A 22,228-nucleotide genomic window follows, 5' to 3' on the forward strand; every position below is an offset into this window, starting at 1 on the left:
CAAACATAATCTGAAGACTTGTTTCGTCTTGTTTAAAAGAGAAAAATACAATTGTCAAAGAGATTGCGCCGGTGGTCTGTTATTTTTCCTATGTGCATAATGTTACATACGATCCTGTGTGAAAATAAATGCCCAATGACTTGACAAAATCGAGTTCATATTTGACAGACGTTAGAACACACTTCGTTTCCCGATAATGACGTGAAGAGTCCTTGGAAAAATCAATCAAAATTACGTCTCTTATCATTGTACCAATGCTCGTTGGATTGATTTAACTTCAGCAGTAAATATTACTGGATATTTTAGGTGAATAAATATAATTTAATAACAAATACATGTTAATATACCGTTACACTTAGAATGTACAAAGTTGGAATCCTGTCACAGTTTTTAATTAATATTTTTTATTTACGTTCTGCAAACACTTATCAGAAACGCAATAAACTTGTCAAAGGAGAAGTAAACTTTTACCATGCATGACTTGAAAGGAAGTACTTTATTGATTTTAGCCCACTAAAGTAGGTTAAAATGTGGAAACCATGTAGATGGTGTACAGGTCAAAAGTATCACATTGCGCCTATTTTAAAGATTTTAATTCCAAGTTAAAAGTTTTTTTCTTTACTGGATTTAAAGAATGTTACATTGCCAATGATTTGGAATAAATTGTATATAACTGGAATATCAAAACCAAATATAAATACATTTTTTTTGCTTAAACATCAAGATACAACGATTATGGTATCCTGTATCAATGGAGAAAATATGGAAAAGTCTGAATAAATTGTACTAATTGTTTTTAAAACAAGCACATATTTAGGAGTTTTATAATACTGTTACATTTAAGATGGATTTTAAGAAAAAGTATACTGTTCAGATTATTTTAAGCAGATTTTGCAATAAAATAAAACTAAAAAAATGCTTTCGGTTTCTTATGGTTTCCTGTCAGGTTTAAAAAAAACTTTAATATAACATTGAAAATAGATTTCAAATATTAACATGAAGCAAGTAACACTAGTAATGGTGTTTATTATGCCTTTTGAATTTTATTGTGCAAAATAAAGAAAATAAAGATTGGTTTCCTGTTTGGTTTCATGTCACGTAAACGGTGAATCAAAATGTATTAATTTTTTCTCGAAAAACTCAATTGTTCCATTCATACTATTCTAACACCAACACAACCCACAAAATAAAAGTTAAAATTTTAGAACTTATAAAAAAGGATACAAAAAGAAACCAAAGGCCGAATACCAAATTATGGTCCATATGGTGTATAGGGGTCCTTTCCACTGATTCAGATTCAAACTGCTCAGTGGTGGATCCAGGAATTTTCATAAGTGGGGCCCACTGACTGCCTAAGAGGGGGCCTGCTCCAGTCATGCTTCAGTGATTCTCTATATAAGCAACCATTTTTTCCAAAAAGGGGGGGGGGGGGGGGGGGGCCCTAAATCAGCCTCTGCTGCTAACTTTTCCGGCCTGTTCGTGTTTGCCATGGGTGCTCTCCCTACTGTATTGTTAACCTTTATTAAATGGTAATTTCCACAGACATTTATATTGTGTCTGAAAAAAATGACTTGGGTACAAATTCAAATTCAAATATATTTGATTGCTAATCAAAGCGCCCACAAGGAGCAGAACAATCAACATTAATTACATACAAATGATTACAAGTTATTCAATATGAATAAGACACAATGTTATAAAGAAACAAAAAAAAAATATTTATTAAGACAAGTACAAGAATACAACAAGCACAGTGTTTAATAATATAAGGGGGGTCAATGGGCATTACTACATATCTATACATGTATATCTTTCCTATATGAGGATAAATTTTCCAATAGTTCTCCGAGTTTCTGGAGTATGAAAATATCTTCAGATGACATTAGCCAAATAAATTGTGATTTAATATCTAAACCATATCCAACAATAGACTTAAAGACAACATAGTAAATGTTATATATGTTAGCGGCAATAAGTGAAATTAGGCATTAAGCTTAAATCCTAGGCAATAAGCTAACGCCTAGGCAGTAAGTATATTGCCTAAATGATGTTAGGCATTAGTCTTAAATCCTAGGATTTAAGCTTAAATCCTGAAAAATGTGTGCAGGCATTAAGCTTAATGCCTAAAATGTAAAGGGGAGTAAATAAAAGACATTTATTCATTTAAATTAAAATACTTTTGTTACATAATAATATAATAACTGTGGCCTGTTTATCGAAAGTGTCCTAAGATTAGTCCTATAAGATATTCTTAGGACAACAAATATGATATAGTTAGGATCGACTTACGACATTTCTCAGCATGCTGCACCTGGAAGCTATCTGAGGATTTCATTAGCTGGGATGTACTAAGTATTGGCGTAAAAGAAAATAGCAAATGAAAAAAATGAAATATCGTATCAAATTCAACCAAAAACTTTAATTCATAAACCGATTAAATATTAGAAAATAATCACTTGTTTTAAATGAAAGGTTATAAATAATTTTTATATTATAATTGTAGATCTAAACCCTTTGAAATAAAATATAAGTAAAAAAATATAACTAGATTTTATATTTGAATTGAACAAAATAAATGTAAATAGTTAAAATTAAATATATAATCGGTAAAATCATTTTATGTTTTGAGGGACCTAAATTTGAAGCGTCACGGTTTCATACTTAAAATTTGATAGGGAAATCTCTTGCATCTTTCATATAAAGAAAGCTCATTATGAACATAATCATTAATAGCATAGATACAGCAAATAATACTGAATACTTCAACTATCGAATTTCACCGATTTTAACGATGCAAAAGTACAGGGCCCAGTGTCATCCTAATTATAAAAAAGAAGATGTGGCATGATTGCCAATATGACAAATCTCCACAAGTGACCAGAAATAAATTAACAAATAAAATATGTTACTTATATTAAAATGCATCAAATAATAATTCAGAAATATAAAAACCTGATAGAAATTAGTGTTTAAAAATCATCTTGTTATCACAAATTGTCTAACTATTAACAGAGACAATTTACTTATCCAATAACAAAAATAGAAAATTGTGTGATAAAAAAATTAATATCTTAATTTGGTCTACTTTTGACAAGTTCAAACCAGCTCGACTAATGAAGTGTACAGATTTTCAAATAAATATGATTATAATTATTCTATAGAATCTCCCCCTTTTACAATTGGCTACAATTACTTTTTTTAAGTCTTTTTGATACTTATAAATACCACACAAACATGAAAAAAGTTTGAGTTTATTCTGTTTTTAAGAATTACTAAATAAACTTACTAAATTTGAAGATCTGTCAAATGAATGTATAGTTTATAAATATAGAATTAGAAATATAATTAAAAAACGACTCTTTATACATCGAGAATAAATCACCCAATATGCATAAAATCCAGAGTTTACTTATTGCCTAAAATTATGTTCTGCAATAGGATGAATAATCATCATCAGATTTCAGGCAATAAGCTAAATGCCTGAAAATTTCAGGCAATAACTTAATGCCTAGGCGTTAGCTTATTGCCTAGGATTTAAGCTTAATGCCTAATTTTACTTATTGCCGCTAACATATACATGTATATTGGCAGTGTTTATGCAACCCAGCATGCGGGGATGAGTAGTCAAATTGGCATTTGTAGGCTACAGGTCCCTGCATTTGGTTTTATACAGAAATGTCATAAGATCTGGAATAAAACGTAAACTACATTGTATAGAGGGATTTATCGGTAATGTGGGGATTTTGTGAATTCAGTAAAAGAAGGGCATTTAATATTTTTAAATTTTATTTACCGGTATTAGATAATAATACATTGTAAATATTGCAAATAAGATGCACACTATAGGAATAAAACTGTAGTTAGGACCTGTAAAATAAAATATGATAAAATTTAGAAACTATATGATTAAATGTAAATGCACATTAAAAGAATAAAAATTTGATGAATTTGAAAAAAAATCTGTTCAAAATAGTGTACACATGGTGTATGAAAATATATTTTTTTAAAACAGAAAAAGAAAATTAAAAATATCCAATAGGACTGAAACATAAGCTTGAGTGAATGCATAAATTAAAGAAGCAATTTCAAAATAAGTATTACATCCTCTATATCATTAATGATTTACACAAGAAAGAAAAAGTATTTAACAGAATTTATATAAAAAAAAAATGACTATTAAAGGAATGAATTGTGGCAAATTCGATTTAAAACTAATATGAGGCAGGCATTACCTGTAAATGGGGACGAAGTCTGTATAAATGATTTTTTTGTAACTTAAATATTTGTTAAAACAAAGAAACAGAAATACCGTAACGTTTCCGATGTTGGTTCTGTTGTTAGGGATTTTAGTTGTGATGTTTTTTTAACTATGACGTCATGTGCAATGTAAACAAAGAAACGCAATCATCAGGTAACGTTTTTTCATATCAAGGAATTATTAAAAATGAATTTGGTATTGCATTCCTTCCTATTTATACTAGACTGATTAAATATATTTTTTACTCAAAGATTCATACACCACGAGACTGGAAAAAGGAAGTATATTGTAGATTTCTGCGCAGGTCCAGGATTTCAAAACATGACATAAAAAAAATTGAACAATTTTAAGTTCATTAGTACAATGAAAAATTCGGGAAATTTTCCAGATTATTTTTTTTATTGAATTTTCTACTGTTATTGGGGACTACGTCCCCATATAACTTTAAAAAAACATTTTGTTAAGATACCTTGTATATATATATGCCTTTTTCCTGTCGAATTTGTTTGAAATTATCTACCTACAGGAATTATTCAGTCTTTCAAACATTAGTTTTCTTTGATTTATCTATTTCAAGGTCTTTTTTTCTCTATTCAAAGCTGCCATTGATTCAAAGTTTCTTATACATGTATACAATTATATGTAGATATTTGACTGGACCAGGTATAAGATTTGAACAAATTAGTTTTAAATGTCTTCCCCATACATAAATCACAATCTTCCATTTTAAGAATATAAATCTGTTAACACTGAGAGAAAAAACTATTCACTTACTATATATTTATTTATAAATCTTCTGAGTTCTGGTTCTGAGTATTAATCAATATGTGATAATTTCCATGTATATTTCATGTTTCATTCCCAATCCGATGGCATTTGAGTGTGGGGATGGGTAGCCTACCAATGTCAATTTGACTACTCGTCCCCACATGCAGACCCAGACAACCCCTTTTATATTCTACAGGTTATCCTTGTTAATCCCTGCCGTACTTTCATTAAAAATTTAACAAAAGAAAAATCATAATTTCAATTTTGTATGTATCTCGTAGCTAGTGCCCCTTTAATTATTTGGTCCAAGATGAAATACTAAAATTACTTTTTATACAAAATAAGGAAATCATTCTATTAATTATAGCTGGTGCTTTCATCATTGTTGATAAGCAATTTTTTTTTACATGTTTTGAATTTAACATTTCACAATTTAAAACTGCATTTTTATTGCTGTAAAAAAAGCATAATGTCCTGATTTACCACACATACATGTACATGTATATATATCATATATTTTGTTTCTTTTCTTCAGGAAAATTATGGATTGGATAAAGTTGAAGTGAGGGATAATGGAATTGGTATACCCAACCAGAATGTCCCGTTTGTTGCAAAGAGATACCATACATCAAAAATAGAATCTTTCAGTGACATTCAACATTTAGAAACATATGGGTTCAGAGGAGAGGCTTTGGGTAAATGCTTTTTGAATTTTAAGTTCACTTGATACTTTATTGTCAACATCATCTGTTTACTCTGTGCCACAATTCAAATTTGAGTATCTAGTAAACAAAAATTGTCAGAATATTCAACCAACAAGAACCACATTGAATAGAGGGGTAATATGCAAGTTTTCTCCCCTACCTTGAAAACTTATACACCAATTTACTGGATGTATTATGGTATACTGTTGTCCATCCGTCCGTCTGTCTATCCATCATCTACATGTTGGAACACTTGATCCAATTTACCAGAAACTTTGGTAAATTGTTGATATATATTGCCATGAGCTACCTATTAATTTTAGATTTTAGGTTTCCGAGTTTATGAGGTTTTATTCATTTAAAAAATGTTTTTTGGTCTAGTTTTTGGACAATAACTTAAAAATGCTTTCAGCAGTTTTCATGAAACTTTGGTGAATTGTTTATGTCTATTTACGTAAGCTCCCTTTCAATTTGTATGAATTTTAGATTTTAAGTTTCAGAGTTATGTCATTGATTGTATTCATAAAAAAGAGGTATTTTTCAGTTCTCTGTTAGTGCTTTGAGCAGTTGTCATGAAACTTTGGTGACTGGTTTATATCTATTAAGATACCCTCCCTGTAATTTTTCATGAATTTCTGATATGACATTGAGAAATTATTGAACTTAGTCTATGAAAACAAAAGGCGACGGGCATTTCATAGACAGCCACTAGGTGTCATGTGATCCTTTACTCCAATATTAATTGCCCAAAAAATAATGATACATTTTCCAGTAGAGGCTCACAAATAAATCTAATAGAAAAATAGAATTTAATTTGAGCATAATAATACAGTCTGCACCAAAAACTTTTTCAACTACTAGTCCGAAGACCAATATTCTGACATTTTTCTTATTGGGCCAAACAAAATTTTGCCAAAAATTACTAGTCCGAATGGAATTTTACTAGTCTGGGGCATCGGACTAGTGGCTAACCGTGCAGACTGATAATATGAGAAAGAAAAAGGCAACAAGTATTGATCAATACAACTATAAAATTGAGAAAGGAAATGGGGAATGTGTCAAAGAGACAACAACCCGACCATAGAAAAAACAACAGCAGAAGGTCACCAACAGGTCTTCAATGTAGCGTGAAATTCCCACACCCGGAGGCGTCCTTCAGCTTCAGTCCATATGCATATAAAACCATACTAAAGGATGCTGACAATTATTGAATGTAGACCCAAAGTATGTATATAACCTAACATTAAGTCTATGTGAAGACTTCAATAAAATATAATTTGTTATTTCTTCTTTAGGTTCATTGTGTACAGTATCAACATTGTCGATTACAACCAAGACTGGTGAAGATGAGGTCAGTTTATCATATGCCTTCAACAATCAGGGGCAGATAATATCGTCACATCCTTCTCATTTAACACAAGGTAATTAACAATGAAACCTTCAACAACCAGGGGCAGATAATATCATCACATCCATCTCATTTAACACAAGGTAATGAACAATGAAACCTTCAACAATCAGGGGCAGATAATATCATCACATCCATCTCATTTGTCAAAAGGTAATGATCAATGAAACCTTCAACAATCAGGGGCAGATAATATCATCACATCCTTCTCATTTGTCACAAGGTAATAAACAATGAAACCTTCAACAATCAGGGGCAGATAATATCATCACATCCTTCTCATTTGACTCAAGGTAATGAAAAATGAAATATTGTTAAGAAATTATCTTCTCTTCCAACAGATTGTCTTGCAATATGCAAATATGATTCATTTTCTTTCTTTACATTATGATTTTGAAGATGTAGTGTGCTTTAGTTGTTTTCATCATTGTACTTGGTCTCTGTTGTATATATATATGTCCAAGTATTGGCAAATATACCACATTTGAACACGCACCAAATGAGACATTAAAGAATAATTACTGTAAAATCAGAAATTATTGTGGGCATTTATTATTGCCATCATTTTAGACCTAAATGAGATTTTGATTTTTGCGATGTTCAGAAAAATCCTGTTTGATTTAAAGAAAAAATTTCAAATTGCGAGTTTTAATTATTGCGATAATAACCCTGTAGCATTTGTAGCAATGATTAAACCATCGCAATAATTTCTGAATTTACAGTATATTGAAAAAAAATGTGTATCAAGTTTGTATCTATAAATTAGGATGTCACTGAGTACTCGAGTATCACTATTTTTATAACTATTGTCATTGATTTTAATTGAGATCTGAGAAATTAAGTCTCTCAGCTATATAGGATACTCTTGTTTGAGGTAAGCAGTGGTTTTTATCTGTATGCTGAAAAATTAGCATGAAGTTTGGTCTCCAAAACATTTTTGCTTTATTTGAAGTTACTTCAGATTTTTTTTCAAGCTCATAGTTTAGATTTCCATATATATATCTATATATGAATGTTGATTGCTGGATCAATACATTGTATGCTTTACCTGTATTTTTAAGGAACGACAGTAACAGCTACTGGTCTCTTCAAAAACATTCCAGTGAGGAGACAGTTCTATAATACAAATAAGAAGAAGAAAGAAGAAATTAAAAGAATTGAAGATTTGCTCATAGCTTTCAGTATAATACTTCCTAAAGTGCGCTTCACTTTGAACCATGACAAGGAAAGAGTATTTCAAAAAAATGGATGCCCTGATGTACGAACAGCAATGCTTAGCATTCTAGGAAGAAATGTTCTGAATTGCTTAGTTCAAAAGACAGTACAGTTAGAAGACTCAAAGGTGATTCCTTATTATTATTACATCCCTTTATGGTTTATGAATCATTCCATATTTATAATACAGTATGTTTTCCCTCGCATTAACTTAATGGAATCATGTCCGGTAAGTATTATGTTGAAAGGATCTATGATAATAAAACTTAAAACATTTCAACTATGCTGCTGCTTGCCTATTAATAACATGCTGATTAACTAGAAGTCTGCCACTACAGTGTGTGGTAAACTTAATTTTTCACATCTTGGTTGACTTGGTGTATACAAAAATAAAACTAGAAATGTGAAGCTGTCATAAAATCTTGTGAAACTGGAACGCCACAGGTTGTTTTATACAGATGAAATCTTCTTTGTTTACAAATGCCATATATTTGCTCACAAGATTAAACTTTTCTTTCTAAGTAATAACTTTTTATTTTCAGATAACAATAGACCTGTTTTTACCTAATCCAGCTAGTGATGTATTGACTACGAGTAAGTCTGATAACTCCAGATGTATTTGTGCTATCAATAGGAGACCAGTTAATTTGAAAGATATGGAAAAGGTAAAAAAAATGATCCAAATACAAAAATGTACATTTTATCCTGAAGAGCAGGTAGACTTTATAATCAACTTTTTATTAGTTTTAAGAACATGGTTTTCTTTGTTAAAATTCTTGCAAAGTGTTGAGTAAATGTAACCTTTAAGTAAACATTATGAATAAACTGAATTAATTATTAGCTCACCTGGCCCGAAGGGCCAAGTGAGCTTTTCTCATCACTTTGCGTCCGGCGTCTGTCATCGTCCGTCGTCGTCGTCCTGCGTCCGGCGTTAACTTTTACAAAAATCTTCTCCTCTGAAACTACTAGGCCAAATTAAACCAAACTTGGCCACAATCATCATTGGGGTATCTAGTTTAAAAATTGTGTCCGGTGACCCGGTCAACCAACCAAGATGGCCGCCATGGCTAAAAATAGAACATAGGGGTAAAATGCAGTTTTTGGCTTATAAATCAAAAACCAAAGCATTTAGAGCAATTCTGACACGGTCCAACGATTTACAGAAAAGAGCGACGATTTACAGAAAAGAACCGAAAAGAACCGGAAAGGACCAAAAAGAACCGAAAAGGACCGAAAAGAACCGAAAAGAGGATACATATATATTTATTAAATAAAGTTAAAACAATGTATATACACACGGATTTTTTTATATTGTTAACAATTCTTGGTAATAATAAAATTGAATGCATAATTCAAAATTTAGATTGTGCATTTAATAGAATATGTGAATTTACAAAAAAAAAAACACAATATAACATGTTTTTTTAGTAAATATTTTTTTAATACAAGTCATGTATGCTTAATTATCATTTATTTTTCATCAAGGATTTTAATCTTATCATTTAAATATTTGTTTTTATGAATATCAGAAGGTGTCAGCACTAACTACTTATGCTTCTTGTTTTTCTATTTATAGGTAAAATACACTAATAAACCTGGAGCACATTAGTCAATGTCAACACTAGTATTAATTGAATTATAGTATATTGCTATTATTTTGTTCCGTGTTTCCTGGAGTATTTTTTTATAACTCATATTACATATCAATTGTCTGTGTATTGCATATGTTATTGTTTGTATGCTATATGCCCTCCTAGGGGCCCTTATTTGGTGAATAAAAAAAATCTTTTCAATTTTTCTTTTCTATACGATAGGCATCCGACCCTACCTGTAGTTTCCACATAAATGTGAGTTAAAATTAGTCCTGTCACAGTATAAGGTTTTCAATGATTAAATGCAATTTGCTTATTTCCTTCTATTACAAAAAAAATCGATATTCTTTTCGGTTCTTTTCGGTCCTTTTCGGTTCTTTTTGGTCCTTTTCGGTCCTTTTCGGTTCTTTTCCGTAAATCGTCGCTCTTTTCTGTAAATCGTCGAACCCATTCTGACATGGGGTTAAAATGTTTATCAGGTCAAGATCTATCTGCCCTGTAAATTTCAGATGAATCGAACAACCTGTTGTTGGGTTGCTACCCCTAAATTGGTAATTTTAAGGAAATTTTGCTGTTTTTGGTTATTATCTTGAAAAATATTATAGATAGAGATAAACTGTAAACAGCAATAATGTTCAGCAAAATAAGATTTACAAATAAGTCAACATTACCGAAATGGTCAAATGACCCCTTTAGGAGTTATTGCCCTTTATAGTCAATTTTTAACCATTTTTCGTAAATCTTAGTTATCTTTTACAAAAATCTTCTCCTCTGAAACTACTGCGCCATATTAAACCAAACTTGGCCACAATCATCATTTGGGTATCTAGTTTAAAAATTGTGTCCGTTGACCTGGTCAACCTACCAAGATGGCTGCCATGGCTAAAAGTAGAACATGGGATAAAATGCAGTTTTTGGCTTATAACTCAAAAACAAAAGCATTAAGAGCAAAACTGGCATGGGTTAAATTGTTTATCAGGTCAAGATCTATCTGCCCTGAAAATTTCAGACGAATCGATAGTCAATTTTTAACAATTTTCATAAAATTTGTAAATTTTTACTAACACTTTTAACTGAAACTACTGGGCCAATCATTATAGATGGGGATATATGTACGCAGCAAGAATGTTCAGTAAAGTTAGATCTACAAACATATCACCATCACCAAAACTCAATTTTGTCACGAATCCATCTGTGTCCTTTGTTGAATATTCACATATACAAATGTACCAAGGTGAGAGACACAGGCTCTTTAGAGCCTCTAGTTTCAATATGTAATGGGAAGATATGTTTAGTTTTCACCTCATTGACCTTCATTTATACAATCTTACAAAGAAGACAAAAAATACACCAAGCCAAGTATGACAGCTTTCCAGCATAAGTATGTTCTTTCTTAAATACATTTGACACTTCAATTAGGTTTAGACAAAATTGTACACAGATTACATGTATCCTGTCTCTGTTCTGAGTTTTATCCCTGTCAAGTTCATATCATGTAGTACTAGGAGAAAATTTGACAGCTTTGGTGTCAAACACACTGTCTGACATAGAATAATGTGTCTAGGTGGTAACATTTTTCCCTGTGAAGTAGTGCATACAAATCTTGACTCAGTTCCGGGTTAAGAACTAGTCCTGAATGTATATGATTTACAACAGGGTGCTAAGAAACCATCCATCCAACCTTGAATGTATTGTATTTAACTTTCTGATTTCAGCTGATTAGGCAGCACTATGTTTCACACAAGAAGACAGATGGCCACCGTCATCCTATTTACTTCTTATCTGTTACCCTGGCAACTGATCAGATTGATGTTAATGTTGATCCTAACAAGACAATAGTCCTACTTCACCAAAAGGTATGATTACAACAATTTTACTTATTTATAAAAAAGAAGATGTGGTATGATTGCCAATGAGACAACTATCCACAAAAGACCAAAATGACACAAACATTAACAATTATAGGTCACCGTACGGCCTTCAACAATGAGCAAAGCCCATACCGCATATAGTCAGCTATAAAAGGCCACGATAAGACAATGTAAAACAATTCAAGCTAGAAAACTAACGGCCTTATTTATGTAAAAAAAAATGGACACAAAACAAATATGTAACACATAAACAAACGACAACCACTGAATTACAGGCTCCTGACTTGGGACAGGCACATACATAAATAATGTGGCGGGGTTAAACATGTTAGGAGGATCCCCCCCCCCCCCCCCCCCCCCCCCCCCCTAACCTGGGACAGTGTTATAACAGTACAACATAAGAACGAACTATAAAAATCAGTTGAAAAAGGCTTAACTCATCAGATAGACAAAAAATAAAAGTGGACGTGGCCGGGTACTTATACATCCCGACACAAAAAGACACAATGAACAGATCTGAGAGAACTCGCAGTATTTGCATATTTTGGGTATTTTATCATGTTATATATCATGTTTATACTGACTTGTAAACACTAATATGCTCTTTTAGAAAACATTTGTAAACCTTAGTTATTGTAACTTTTGTTTTTCTCTTGGTAATTCATGCTGGTAGAGTAAAGTTGTCTTCCTCACAAGAAGACAGATTGTTCTGCCAGCTTATTAAATTTTAAAATGTTCATGCTTTTGTCAGATTCTTAGTTTCAAGTAATAGGTAAAGTATATTTGGTGTATATGATGATAGGAATAAATTTCAGCGAACACACTGTTTATAAATCATATACATATATACTGAAGGTAAATAAAATAGCATATTTAGGTTTAATTTTTTCAGCTACATCATTTAGCTTCACACCAACCAACAGTGTTTATCTGTGCTGTTTTTGAACTGAATAATTTTCTCTAAACCTCAGTTCTAAAACCTCAAAATATATAAGAAAATAAAATACCATATCGATAAATAAAATTTGTTTGTTGCTATAATCTGCCTACTGTGGATTTCTTCATTTTCATAAGTGCCAATTTTCATGGATATTTGATTTTTTTGTTTTTAAAAAAGTCTGTATAAAGCCTATAGACATGTTGAATAACTTCAAACTTTTCAAATTCCTGTTCATGTACATACTCTCATGAATAATGATGTGTTTCTTGTATTTTACAGGCAGAAATAACAAAAGGGTTGATATCTGTATTGGAAGAACTATATGGTAGCATTTCTAAATCTAATGATGACACAGTAACAAACCATGACAATTCTTATACTGACAGTAATAAAGGAGATATGTCATCAGATTTTGATGATTCAGTTGTTGTTATTCCGGTTTTTAGTAAACAACCAAATATTCCTGTTGTCAAAATTTCCACAAATAATAAGAATATCGTAATAACAAAACATAACAAACCAGAACCCATTGCTGAGAAACTTGACCAAGGGATAGAAGATTTTGTATCAAACAAAATTTATAATGGTGATTTAGAAAAAGAGGAAAATATTTCATTAACTCAATTAGGCAAACCAGTTTTCCAGGTAGTTGAGGAGTTTTTAGACGACTGGATTAATGAAAAGAATGACAATGTCAATTTAACTAAATCAAGACAAATTGAAAAAGATGTAGCCGACAATGAAAATATACAAAACAATATTATTCAGAATATTGAGAAAGGGCAGGACCCTTGTACCTCAGATAAAAATATAGATAATTTAAGTGTCAATCAGATTTCCAGTAACATTCACTTTGAGTCTAATCCTAAGCTATGTGATATATATAGTGATATAGTATCAACATGGAAAGATTCCCCTTCAGAAGATGGACCAGAAATACAAGTTGAACTTCCTGAAGCCCAAAGTGAATCTACATGCTTATTGGAGAACCAAAACTGTTGTCAAAAGGGTCAGAATGAAGGCATAGAAGTTGATGTTGTTTCTAATGAAATTAATGATGAAAAAGTTTGTCAAACAAAAGGAAACGAAGCAGTATTAGGTAGTGCTGACATGTCTAGTAGAGAAAAGTCATTAACCAATGAGAAATCAGGTAGTGCTGACATGTCTAGTAGAGAAAAGTCATTAACCAATGAGACATCAGCTCGTGCTGACATGTGGGGTCGTGGAAAGTCATTAACCAATGAGAAATCAGATAATGCTGACATGTGGAGTAGTGGAAAGTCATTAACCAATGATATAACAGATAGTGCTGACATGTGGGGTCGTGGAAAGTCATTAACCAATGATATAACAGACAGTGCTGACATGTGGGGTCGTGGAAAGTCATTAACCAATGATATAACAGACAGTGCTGACATGTGGGGTCGTGGAAAGTCATTAACCAATGAGACGTCAGGTAGTGCTGACATGTGGAGTAGAGGAAAATCATTAACAAATGATACAACAGACATTCAGGTATACTGGAAGATGGTTTTGGTGTAAAGATTGCATGAAATGCAATCAAAACCCTATATTACTGACTTGATATATAAATCTACCAAGGTGTATCACTACCTTTTTGATTCACAAGATATAGTGCATTGATAATGACATTCTGTACATCCTAACATTGAACATTTTCAGTAATTAATCACTGTTATATTTGATCAGTTATTCCAGTCACAAAACAATGCTACACCTATCAAGAAAATTACATTACTTTTGCAAGGTACAAGAAACTAATAATTATTCTAAAAATATAAATGATGTCATTATTAAAGCCATCTTTAAAAATGCACTTATCTCTCATTGTCCAGAATTTTAGTTGAATCAACTACAACCAATGCTTTATTCAATGCAATATTTATTAATTTTACTTCTCACTGATAAAATAAAGCAATCTTTACCATTCAGTGCTTACTAGCACTTTGATTATTTTGATATGGGGCATTTTATTTTGGTATGCTGTAATGATTTCATATCTTTAATTCCTCTGCCCATATTGTTCACTTGGATATGTATGTACCGGTAAGCAAGTTTGTAAACAGGCATTTTCAAATTCATGACATGTAATTAAATTTTTGGGGTACTAAAGTGAAATTTTTACCGAAATTTGCTTTTTGATCCTTTGAAGGACTAAAGGGAAAGGAAATCTCACTTTGACATGGTAAATGATATTAAGTTTGTTTCTTTTAAATTGACTGTGTTCACACTTAAAATGTAGAATAGCACTTTATATAAAAGAAACAATAGTTATTATGAATTTATTTACAGCCAGTTACCATATTACAAGGTAAAAGATTGATGTCTTTGTCAGTTTGTGATGAGGGTCCTCCATTGAAGAAAAGACTAGTGATACCACAGGTTAGAATTAAAACGCAGAAATAATCAAATTTATCCATTTTTATGAATTTTTCTAGTACTTATAAGCTATGTCAAATAACATTTAGAAGAAAGTTGATTTAGGATTGGTTATTTTCAGATGCTCTGATGTTGATTGAATATTGTTGGACACCATGGTTTGTTTCCACTTCCTTGTGTCAATGCTCAGTTAACAGTGAAAACAATACATTCTCTGGTTACTAGTAAAACGAAAATTTGCAAAATATGAATTGAGTTCCATAGTATAAAAAAACACAATAGTTCAGTTTTACTAGGCTACATAAGTGAGCAAAGAGGTAGAGCCAATATGCCTATGATTTGTTTCATTCGATAAGATAGGTAAATCATGTTTTAAATAGCCCGATATATGTTAATTATAGTACATGAAAATACGTCACATCATCTATTTTCATACCTTGAACAGGTATTCCTACAAAAACAAGGCCAAGACTATTGATTTTTTAATATGATTTTATTTTATTATTAACATCCTTTAATTTATGCAAGGTGCCATACCATGTAACTTGTCAAGGAGCCAAATAGTATCGAACAAATTCAAATAGTGATTTTCTCATTCTGAATATATATATGTATATCTGTATTTGTCCTGGTCTTTTATTAAGGTTTTATCGTCTATAATATAAGATAAGATAATACATGTATATATTTTAACCAGAGAACATCTTACATCAGTTGGTCATAGATCACCCTGTGTTACTAACACATGTTATATTGTCTTTTCTGTCATTTTAACAAATAGGCCCTTCCTTTTGATACAGATGCAATAGCTTCTTGATGTTTTACCAACAATCACGATTTATAATGTTATTGATTTGTTCTGTGGCGTTGTTTTATTTTCTGATGACTTAGGTACCGGTGTAGGGACAGTGGTAAAAATGTCATTACTAGTATCTATACAGTTTGTGAATTGGTGACATAATTGTTGTTGACTGCATTTTTAACATATAATACCATATTTAAAAAAGATTTCGAAAAATTGTTTGTGTTGTTTTGAAAATTGTATACAATGGCCTTATTTGAAGTTATGTGTATATTACACCCGCAACATACAGGCTTCATTGCTTTTTAAATAATTCTCGTGTTATTGGTTATGTACAGGCACCTACATCAGTTTGATTGCAGTTGTTCCTTGAATATATGTGATAAATGTAAACACATGAATAGAAAGTAAGTCAAGAGTATGGACGGTCAAAGGAATGCTCACAATAAGCGATACATTTTTGTTTTATACATGTAAAATGATATACTAGTAAACTATATAGTCAAAACAAACCAGAACGACTCTATGAATTGAGCAAACATTCGAAAAAATAGGATAGAAACATTAAAATTTAATATACAACACAAAAAATGCAAGTGGTCTGAGTGAGATTCGAACCCTTTCTTTAAAACCTTCATTTATTACTAGTTCTGTGCTCTACTGATGGAGCTACGGCGATGCTTGTATATACATTTGTTATTAAGAAGCTTTATCCGTACAATTTAACAATGTTACAATTTTTTCTTTACAAAGTTGTTTTTTATGTAATAAGGACACACCAAACCAATTTCATTTTTATGGGGAAAAGTAGTATGAATAACAACAGTCATGAAAAGCATTACTTTTTTTGGTTTGAAATGTCCTTCTGGGGGGATTCCCTGTTTTTCCCCAACAAAAAACACCCGAAAATCCGCATATTTGACTTTCATCCTTTTTTAGCTCACCTGACCTGAAAGGTCAAGTGAGCTTTTCTCATCACTTGGCGTCCGTCGTCAGTCGTCCTGCGTCCGTCGTTCGTAAACTTTTACAAAAATCTTCTCCTCTGAAACTACTGGGCCAAATTTAACCAAACTTGGCCACAATCATCCTTGGGTTATCTAGTTTAAAAAATGTGTCCGGTGACCTGGCCATCCAACCAAGATGGCCACCATGGCTAAAAATAGAACACAGGGGTAAAATGTATATTTTGGCTTATATCTTTGAAACCAAAACATTTAGAGCAAATCTGACGGGGTAAAATTGTTGATTAGGTCAAGATCTATCTGCTCTAAAATTTTCAGATGAATCAGACAACCCGTTGTTAGGTTGCTGCCCCTTAATTGGTTATTTTAAGGAAATTTTGCAGTCTTTGGTTATTATCTTGAATACTATTATAGATAGAGATAAACTGTACACAGCAATAATGTTCAGCAAAGTAAAACCTACAAATAAGTCACCATGACCAAAATTGTCAGTCAACCCCTTAAGGAGTTATTGCCCTTTATAGTCAATTTTTAACAAATTTTCGTCAGTTTTTGTAACTTGTACAAAAATCTTCTTCTCTGAAACTACATGGCCAAATTAAACCAAACTTGGCCATAATTATCATTGTAGTATATAGTTTAAAAAATGTGTCCGATGACACCGCCTACCAAACAAAATGGCCGACATGGCTAAAATTAGAACATAGTGGTAAAATGCAGTTTTTGATATTTATCTTTAAAACTAAGACATTAAGTGCAAATCTTTCAAGATTAAATGTCCATCAGAACAAGATCTATCCCCTCGCAAATTTTCAGATGAATCTGACAACTCGTTCTTGGGTTGCTGCCCTAATATTGGTAATTTTAAGGAAATTTTGCAGTTTTTGGTTATTATCTTGAATACTATTATAGATAGAGATAAACTGTAAACAGCAATTTTGTTCAGCAAAGTAGGATCTTCAAATAAGTCAGATGATAAAAATTGTGAGAGTACCCCTTAAGGAGTTATTGCCCTTTATAGTCAATTTTGAACAACTTTTCGTCATTTTTGTAACTTGTACAAAAATCATCTTTTCTAAAACTATGGGCCATATTAAACTAAACATGGCCACAATCATTACTATGGTATCTATTTTAAAAAAGTGTCTAATGACCCCACCTACCAACCAAGATGACTGACATCAGTAAATACAGTAACAGGTGAGCGACACAGGCTCTTGAGAGCCTCTAGTTAGGGTTAAACTAACTATTGATCACACATATCATAATATATGTAAATCGAGATATTGATCAAAAAGCATTTTTATTTTTGGTTTTTATAGTAAATTTTATTCTGTCGGCACTTTTTGAAATTGGCCCTTCTGTGAAAAAAATCCCTGGCAAATTGGCCGTACCTCTTAATTTTTATATCCCCGTTTTTCAGGATATATTTTTATAAAACAGATCTGTCCGTGCCTCCGTCTGTTATCAACATGATGGACAGTAATTAATAAAGGCTTTAACCAATTTTCAGGAAACTTTGGCTGATTTCACTGGTCTGAAATTCAATTGCATAAGCTCAGATTAGCTTGAAAATTACTTTCATTCAGCATAATATTGCATATTTCTTTCTACAGGAGGAAGGGCAAAGAAGATTATCAGACATAGTATCCAGTCAGCCTGTTAAGCATCCCCAGACAGCATTCATACTGTATTGTAAAGACCACAGAAGTCGAGGTAAGGATTGTTTCTGTTTTCTTACATTAATTTTAAAGACATAGAATGTAAAGAGAGGACTTTTCTAAAACCTATAACGAATTACTTATCAATTTTGTGTTAAGTTCAATGAAGAAAGCATAATTCTTGTTGTTCTCATAAATGCATGCCTGGGCCAGAACTTTATGATCTTTTGGCATCAATTCCAGCGTTCTTCTAAAGCCAATGTGACACTGTGGTCCACCAGAGCCCTCATAGTATTTCCTTCCTGACCACAGCGCTTGCATTTGCAGTTTTGCCTCATCAACAGTGTAAACTTTATTAAAGCTTTGTACTTCAGGATGCGTCATACCTTGCAGATACCTTATGTACCAATGTTTCTATCTGTCGAGTCCATTGTCCTTGACCTCATTTTCATGGTTCAGTGACCACTTGAAAGAAAAAAAGCTTTTTGTCATGAATATAAAATACTCACTTATGATGAGTAAGAGGATAACTATGTGGTAGATGACTTCCTTTGCAAGGTCTACCCTACATGTTTGTCAAACAGGGTTCACTTAACCCCAACCACATTTTATAGATCGGTAATCAAGATTAAGTTTATGTGGTCTAGTCCTTATCACAAATACTATATGCAATAGGTCAACTATATTTGTTATATAGAATGATTGTAAGGTGTGCATGTCTGTATGGTAGGGTTGGAATGACCGTAACTTCATTTTCAATTATGATTCATAAGTTTATGTGTAAAAATGTTATATTATAGATTTTCAACATAAATTCAAACATAAGTTAAGCAGGCAGCACATTTAAGCATGTGCTGTTATATTGTTATTTCAGTCATTGCTGAGAATCCTTTGGCAGATTATGACAAGGTTACCAGAATACTGGAAAACAGATGGGAAGATTTAACTGATGAAGACAAGGATAAATACTTCCAAAAAACATCACCTGTTAAAACAAAGTAAGTAGTTATAATTGTTAAACTAGAGGAATGTTATCAGTAGGACAGTGGTTCAGATGTGCAGTCTTCTTATTAAAGTGCCATAGTTTAACATCATTTAAGTCGACATGATTTAATGGAAGAGTGGCTGGTTATGTATTGTGTTTCCATTTCTTGGAAATGCAATTTTGTCCAAAGATTTCATCCATTAGGACCTTATTTTCATGGTTCATTGGACTGTGTTATTTTTTTTTATAGATCTGTTTCTTGGATACTGTAAGAAATATAACAACTTTATTGAGTGAGGCGGGCGGCCGGGCAGGCCGGCAAAAACCAAATGTTGTCCTTGCTTTAACTCGTGAACCGTTCAACCAAAGCTTTTAAAATTTTATTATGTTGTTACTGACAACAAAATGGAGGTCAAGTTTAATAATGACGATTTTGACTTTTACGGTTCTGGAGTTATGGTTCTTGAAAGATTGAAAAATGGCATTTCCAGTCCAGTCCATGCTTTAACTCATGAATCATTCAACCAAAGCTTTTAAAATTTTCATATGTTGTTACTGACAACAAAACAAAGGTCAAGTTTAATAATGACTAATTTGACTTTTACGGTTCTGGAGTTATGGTTCTTGAAAGATTGAAAAATGGCATTTCCAGTCCAGTCTATGCTTTAACTCATGAACCCTTCATCCAAAGCTTTTAAATTTTTTATATGTTGTTACTGACAACAAAACGGAGGTCAAGTTTAATAATGACTATTTGACTTTTACGGTTCTGGAGTTATGGTTCTTGAAAGATTGAAAAATTGTGTTACCAGTCAAGTTGTTGCATTTACAAATAAATCTTTTCAAATTTCAACATGTTGTTACTGATGACAAAATGAAGGTCAAGTTTCATATTGATGATTTTCACTTTAACAGTTATGGTTCTTGTAATATGGAAAAATGCCAGGACACAGATAAATATTAACTAGAACACACCCGCGAAATCGCGGGCATATAGAGCTTGTGGACTGTTGTAGGATGATTTTTTGTAAAAGATAGTATGTATGGGAAATTTCATAAAAGGTATCAAAAGCTTTCTCCCTTGTTCAAAAGTCCGATATTTGTTTCCTTTCTGTTAAATTCAAATATTTTCGTATGTCTGGCCTTAGACCACAATTATTCTTCTCCTTTGCTATAATTCTGCTTTTTGGTAAAAGTCAAATAAAATTAACAATTTGCACCATTTCAAACATGAAATAAATCTAACTGCTTATATATAGACCATTATTAGTCTAATTAAATATACTTCTAGGACGATCCGTCAGTGTTTTTCTTCTTTCTTTTGAGAGCCTAATTAAGATCGATGTCAATGGTAGGATATGAATCATGTATAAATGACTAAGGCTAATTTAAAGGGACCTGATCCCGAAATCCCGTGCTTAAAACCATGAAATACAGAGATGCAGAATTAAAAGAAATGCATATCCCAAAATCATGAAATCGAAAAATATATTCCCGGATCCAGTAAGGATCAATCCCCAAATCCCGAGCTTAAAAACACACGATCCCTACGCCCCGAAAAATGCTCGCCTACTTTTAATCTCTACCTTACTTTCCTTTTTGCCAAATCACTATTTTTCCTTTCAACAATAAATTTTATGCCCCATTTATGGGCATTTTGTTTTCAGGCTAGTCTGTCTGTCCGTTCGCTCGTTCGTCCTTCCGTCCGGGTCTGTCCCGCTTCAGGTTTAAGTTTTTGGTCGAGGTAGTTTTAGATGAAATTAAGCCTGTTTTACTTATTTTAATATATATGCAAGTGGTACGATCCCTTAAGTATTAAACATTTCAAAGAAAACAGTAGACAGAATCAGGGCCGAATTTCTATACTAACATAGAAAGTCCCTGACAGAATACAGATAGTCTCTATATATTAAAGTAGTATAATCGTAGTTTACATGTAGATAAACGCGAAAAATAATTGTCTTCTCTAAGGAGGTATAATAGTTGTGGTTCTTGCGATCTAAACACCATGATATGAAATGCGAAAAATAATTGTCCTCTCTTTGGAGGTATAATAGTTGTGATTCTTGCGATCTAAACACTATGGAGAACGCTCTGAATGGCCTATTTTTTCTCTATCAATTTTTGTTATCCATCGATTGGTTCTACTTGTGTCAAATATTTTACTTATTTTAATTTATATATATTCAACTGGTATGACCCCTTAAATAGTAAACATTTTAAAGAAAACAGTAGGCAGAATACAGAGAGTCTGTATATTTAAAGTATCATAATCGTAGTTTACATATAGATAAACGCGAAAAATAATTATTGTATCTCTATAAGGAGGTATAATAGTTGTGGTTCATGTGATCTCAACCCCATGCTATCGAGAATGTTCTGATTGGCTTATTTATTTTTCATATTTATTTATCTATAATACGATTGGTTGTATTTGTGCATCTTTCAAACCGGAAATTTAATATATGACTAAAAGTTAGTTCGATGACGGAATCATATCCGGACTCCTTTTTTGTCGTTTTTCTCCCAAAATAACTCAATCTGAATAATCATCAGAATGGATGACAAATGCGACTATGCATGTTACCTGTAGGACACAGAGGCATGATGTTTGATTTATTGTGGAAGGAAGAGAAGCGACACCAAAAATGAGGCCTTCTCG

At 32.1% G+C, this 22,228-nt stretch overlaps 1 protein-coding gene across 1 annotated transcript in view; it reads left to right on the plus strand.

Moving 5' to 3' along the window:
- LOC134705614 (PMS1 protein homolog 1-like) overlaps positions 1-22,228 on the plus strand; it is a 29,794-nt gene that overhangs the window by 2,308 nt on the left and 5,258 nt on the right. The window contains exons 2-10 of the mRNA XM_063564335.1: positions 5,562-5,721; positions 7,026-7,151; positions 8,200-8,480; positions 8,896-9,018; positions 11,661-11,801; positions 13,036-14,271; positions 15,070-15,159; positions 18,537-18,636; positions 19,456-19,579. Coding sequence (XP_063420405.1) covers positions 5,562-5,721; positions 7,026-7,151; positions 8,200-8,480; positions 8,896-9,018; positions 11,661-11,801; positions 13,036-14,271; positions 15,070-15,159; positions 18,537-18,636; positions 19,456-19,579 — 2,381 coding nt within the window. The remainder of the gene's footprint in view (positions 1-5,561; positions 5,722-7,025; positions 7,152-8,199; positions 8,481-8,895; positions 9,019-11,660; positions 11,802-13,035; positions 14,272-15,069; positions 15,160-18,536; positions 18,637-19,455; positions 19,580-22,228) is intronic.

The sequence above is a fragment of the Mytilus trossulus genome, chromosome 2 (assembly GCF_036588685.1).
Source record: "Mytilus trossulus isolate FHL-02 chromosome 2, PNRI_Mtr1.1.1.hap1, whole genome shotgun sequence".
NCBI lineage: Eukaryota > Metazoa > Mollusca > Bivalvia > Mytilida > Mytilidae > Mytilus > Mytilus trossulus.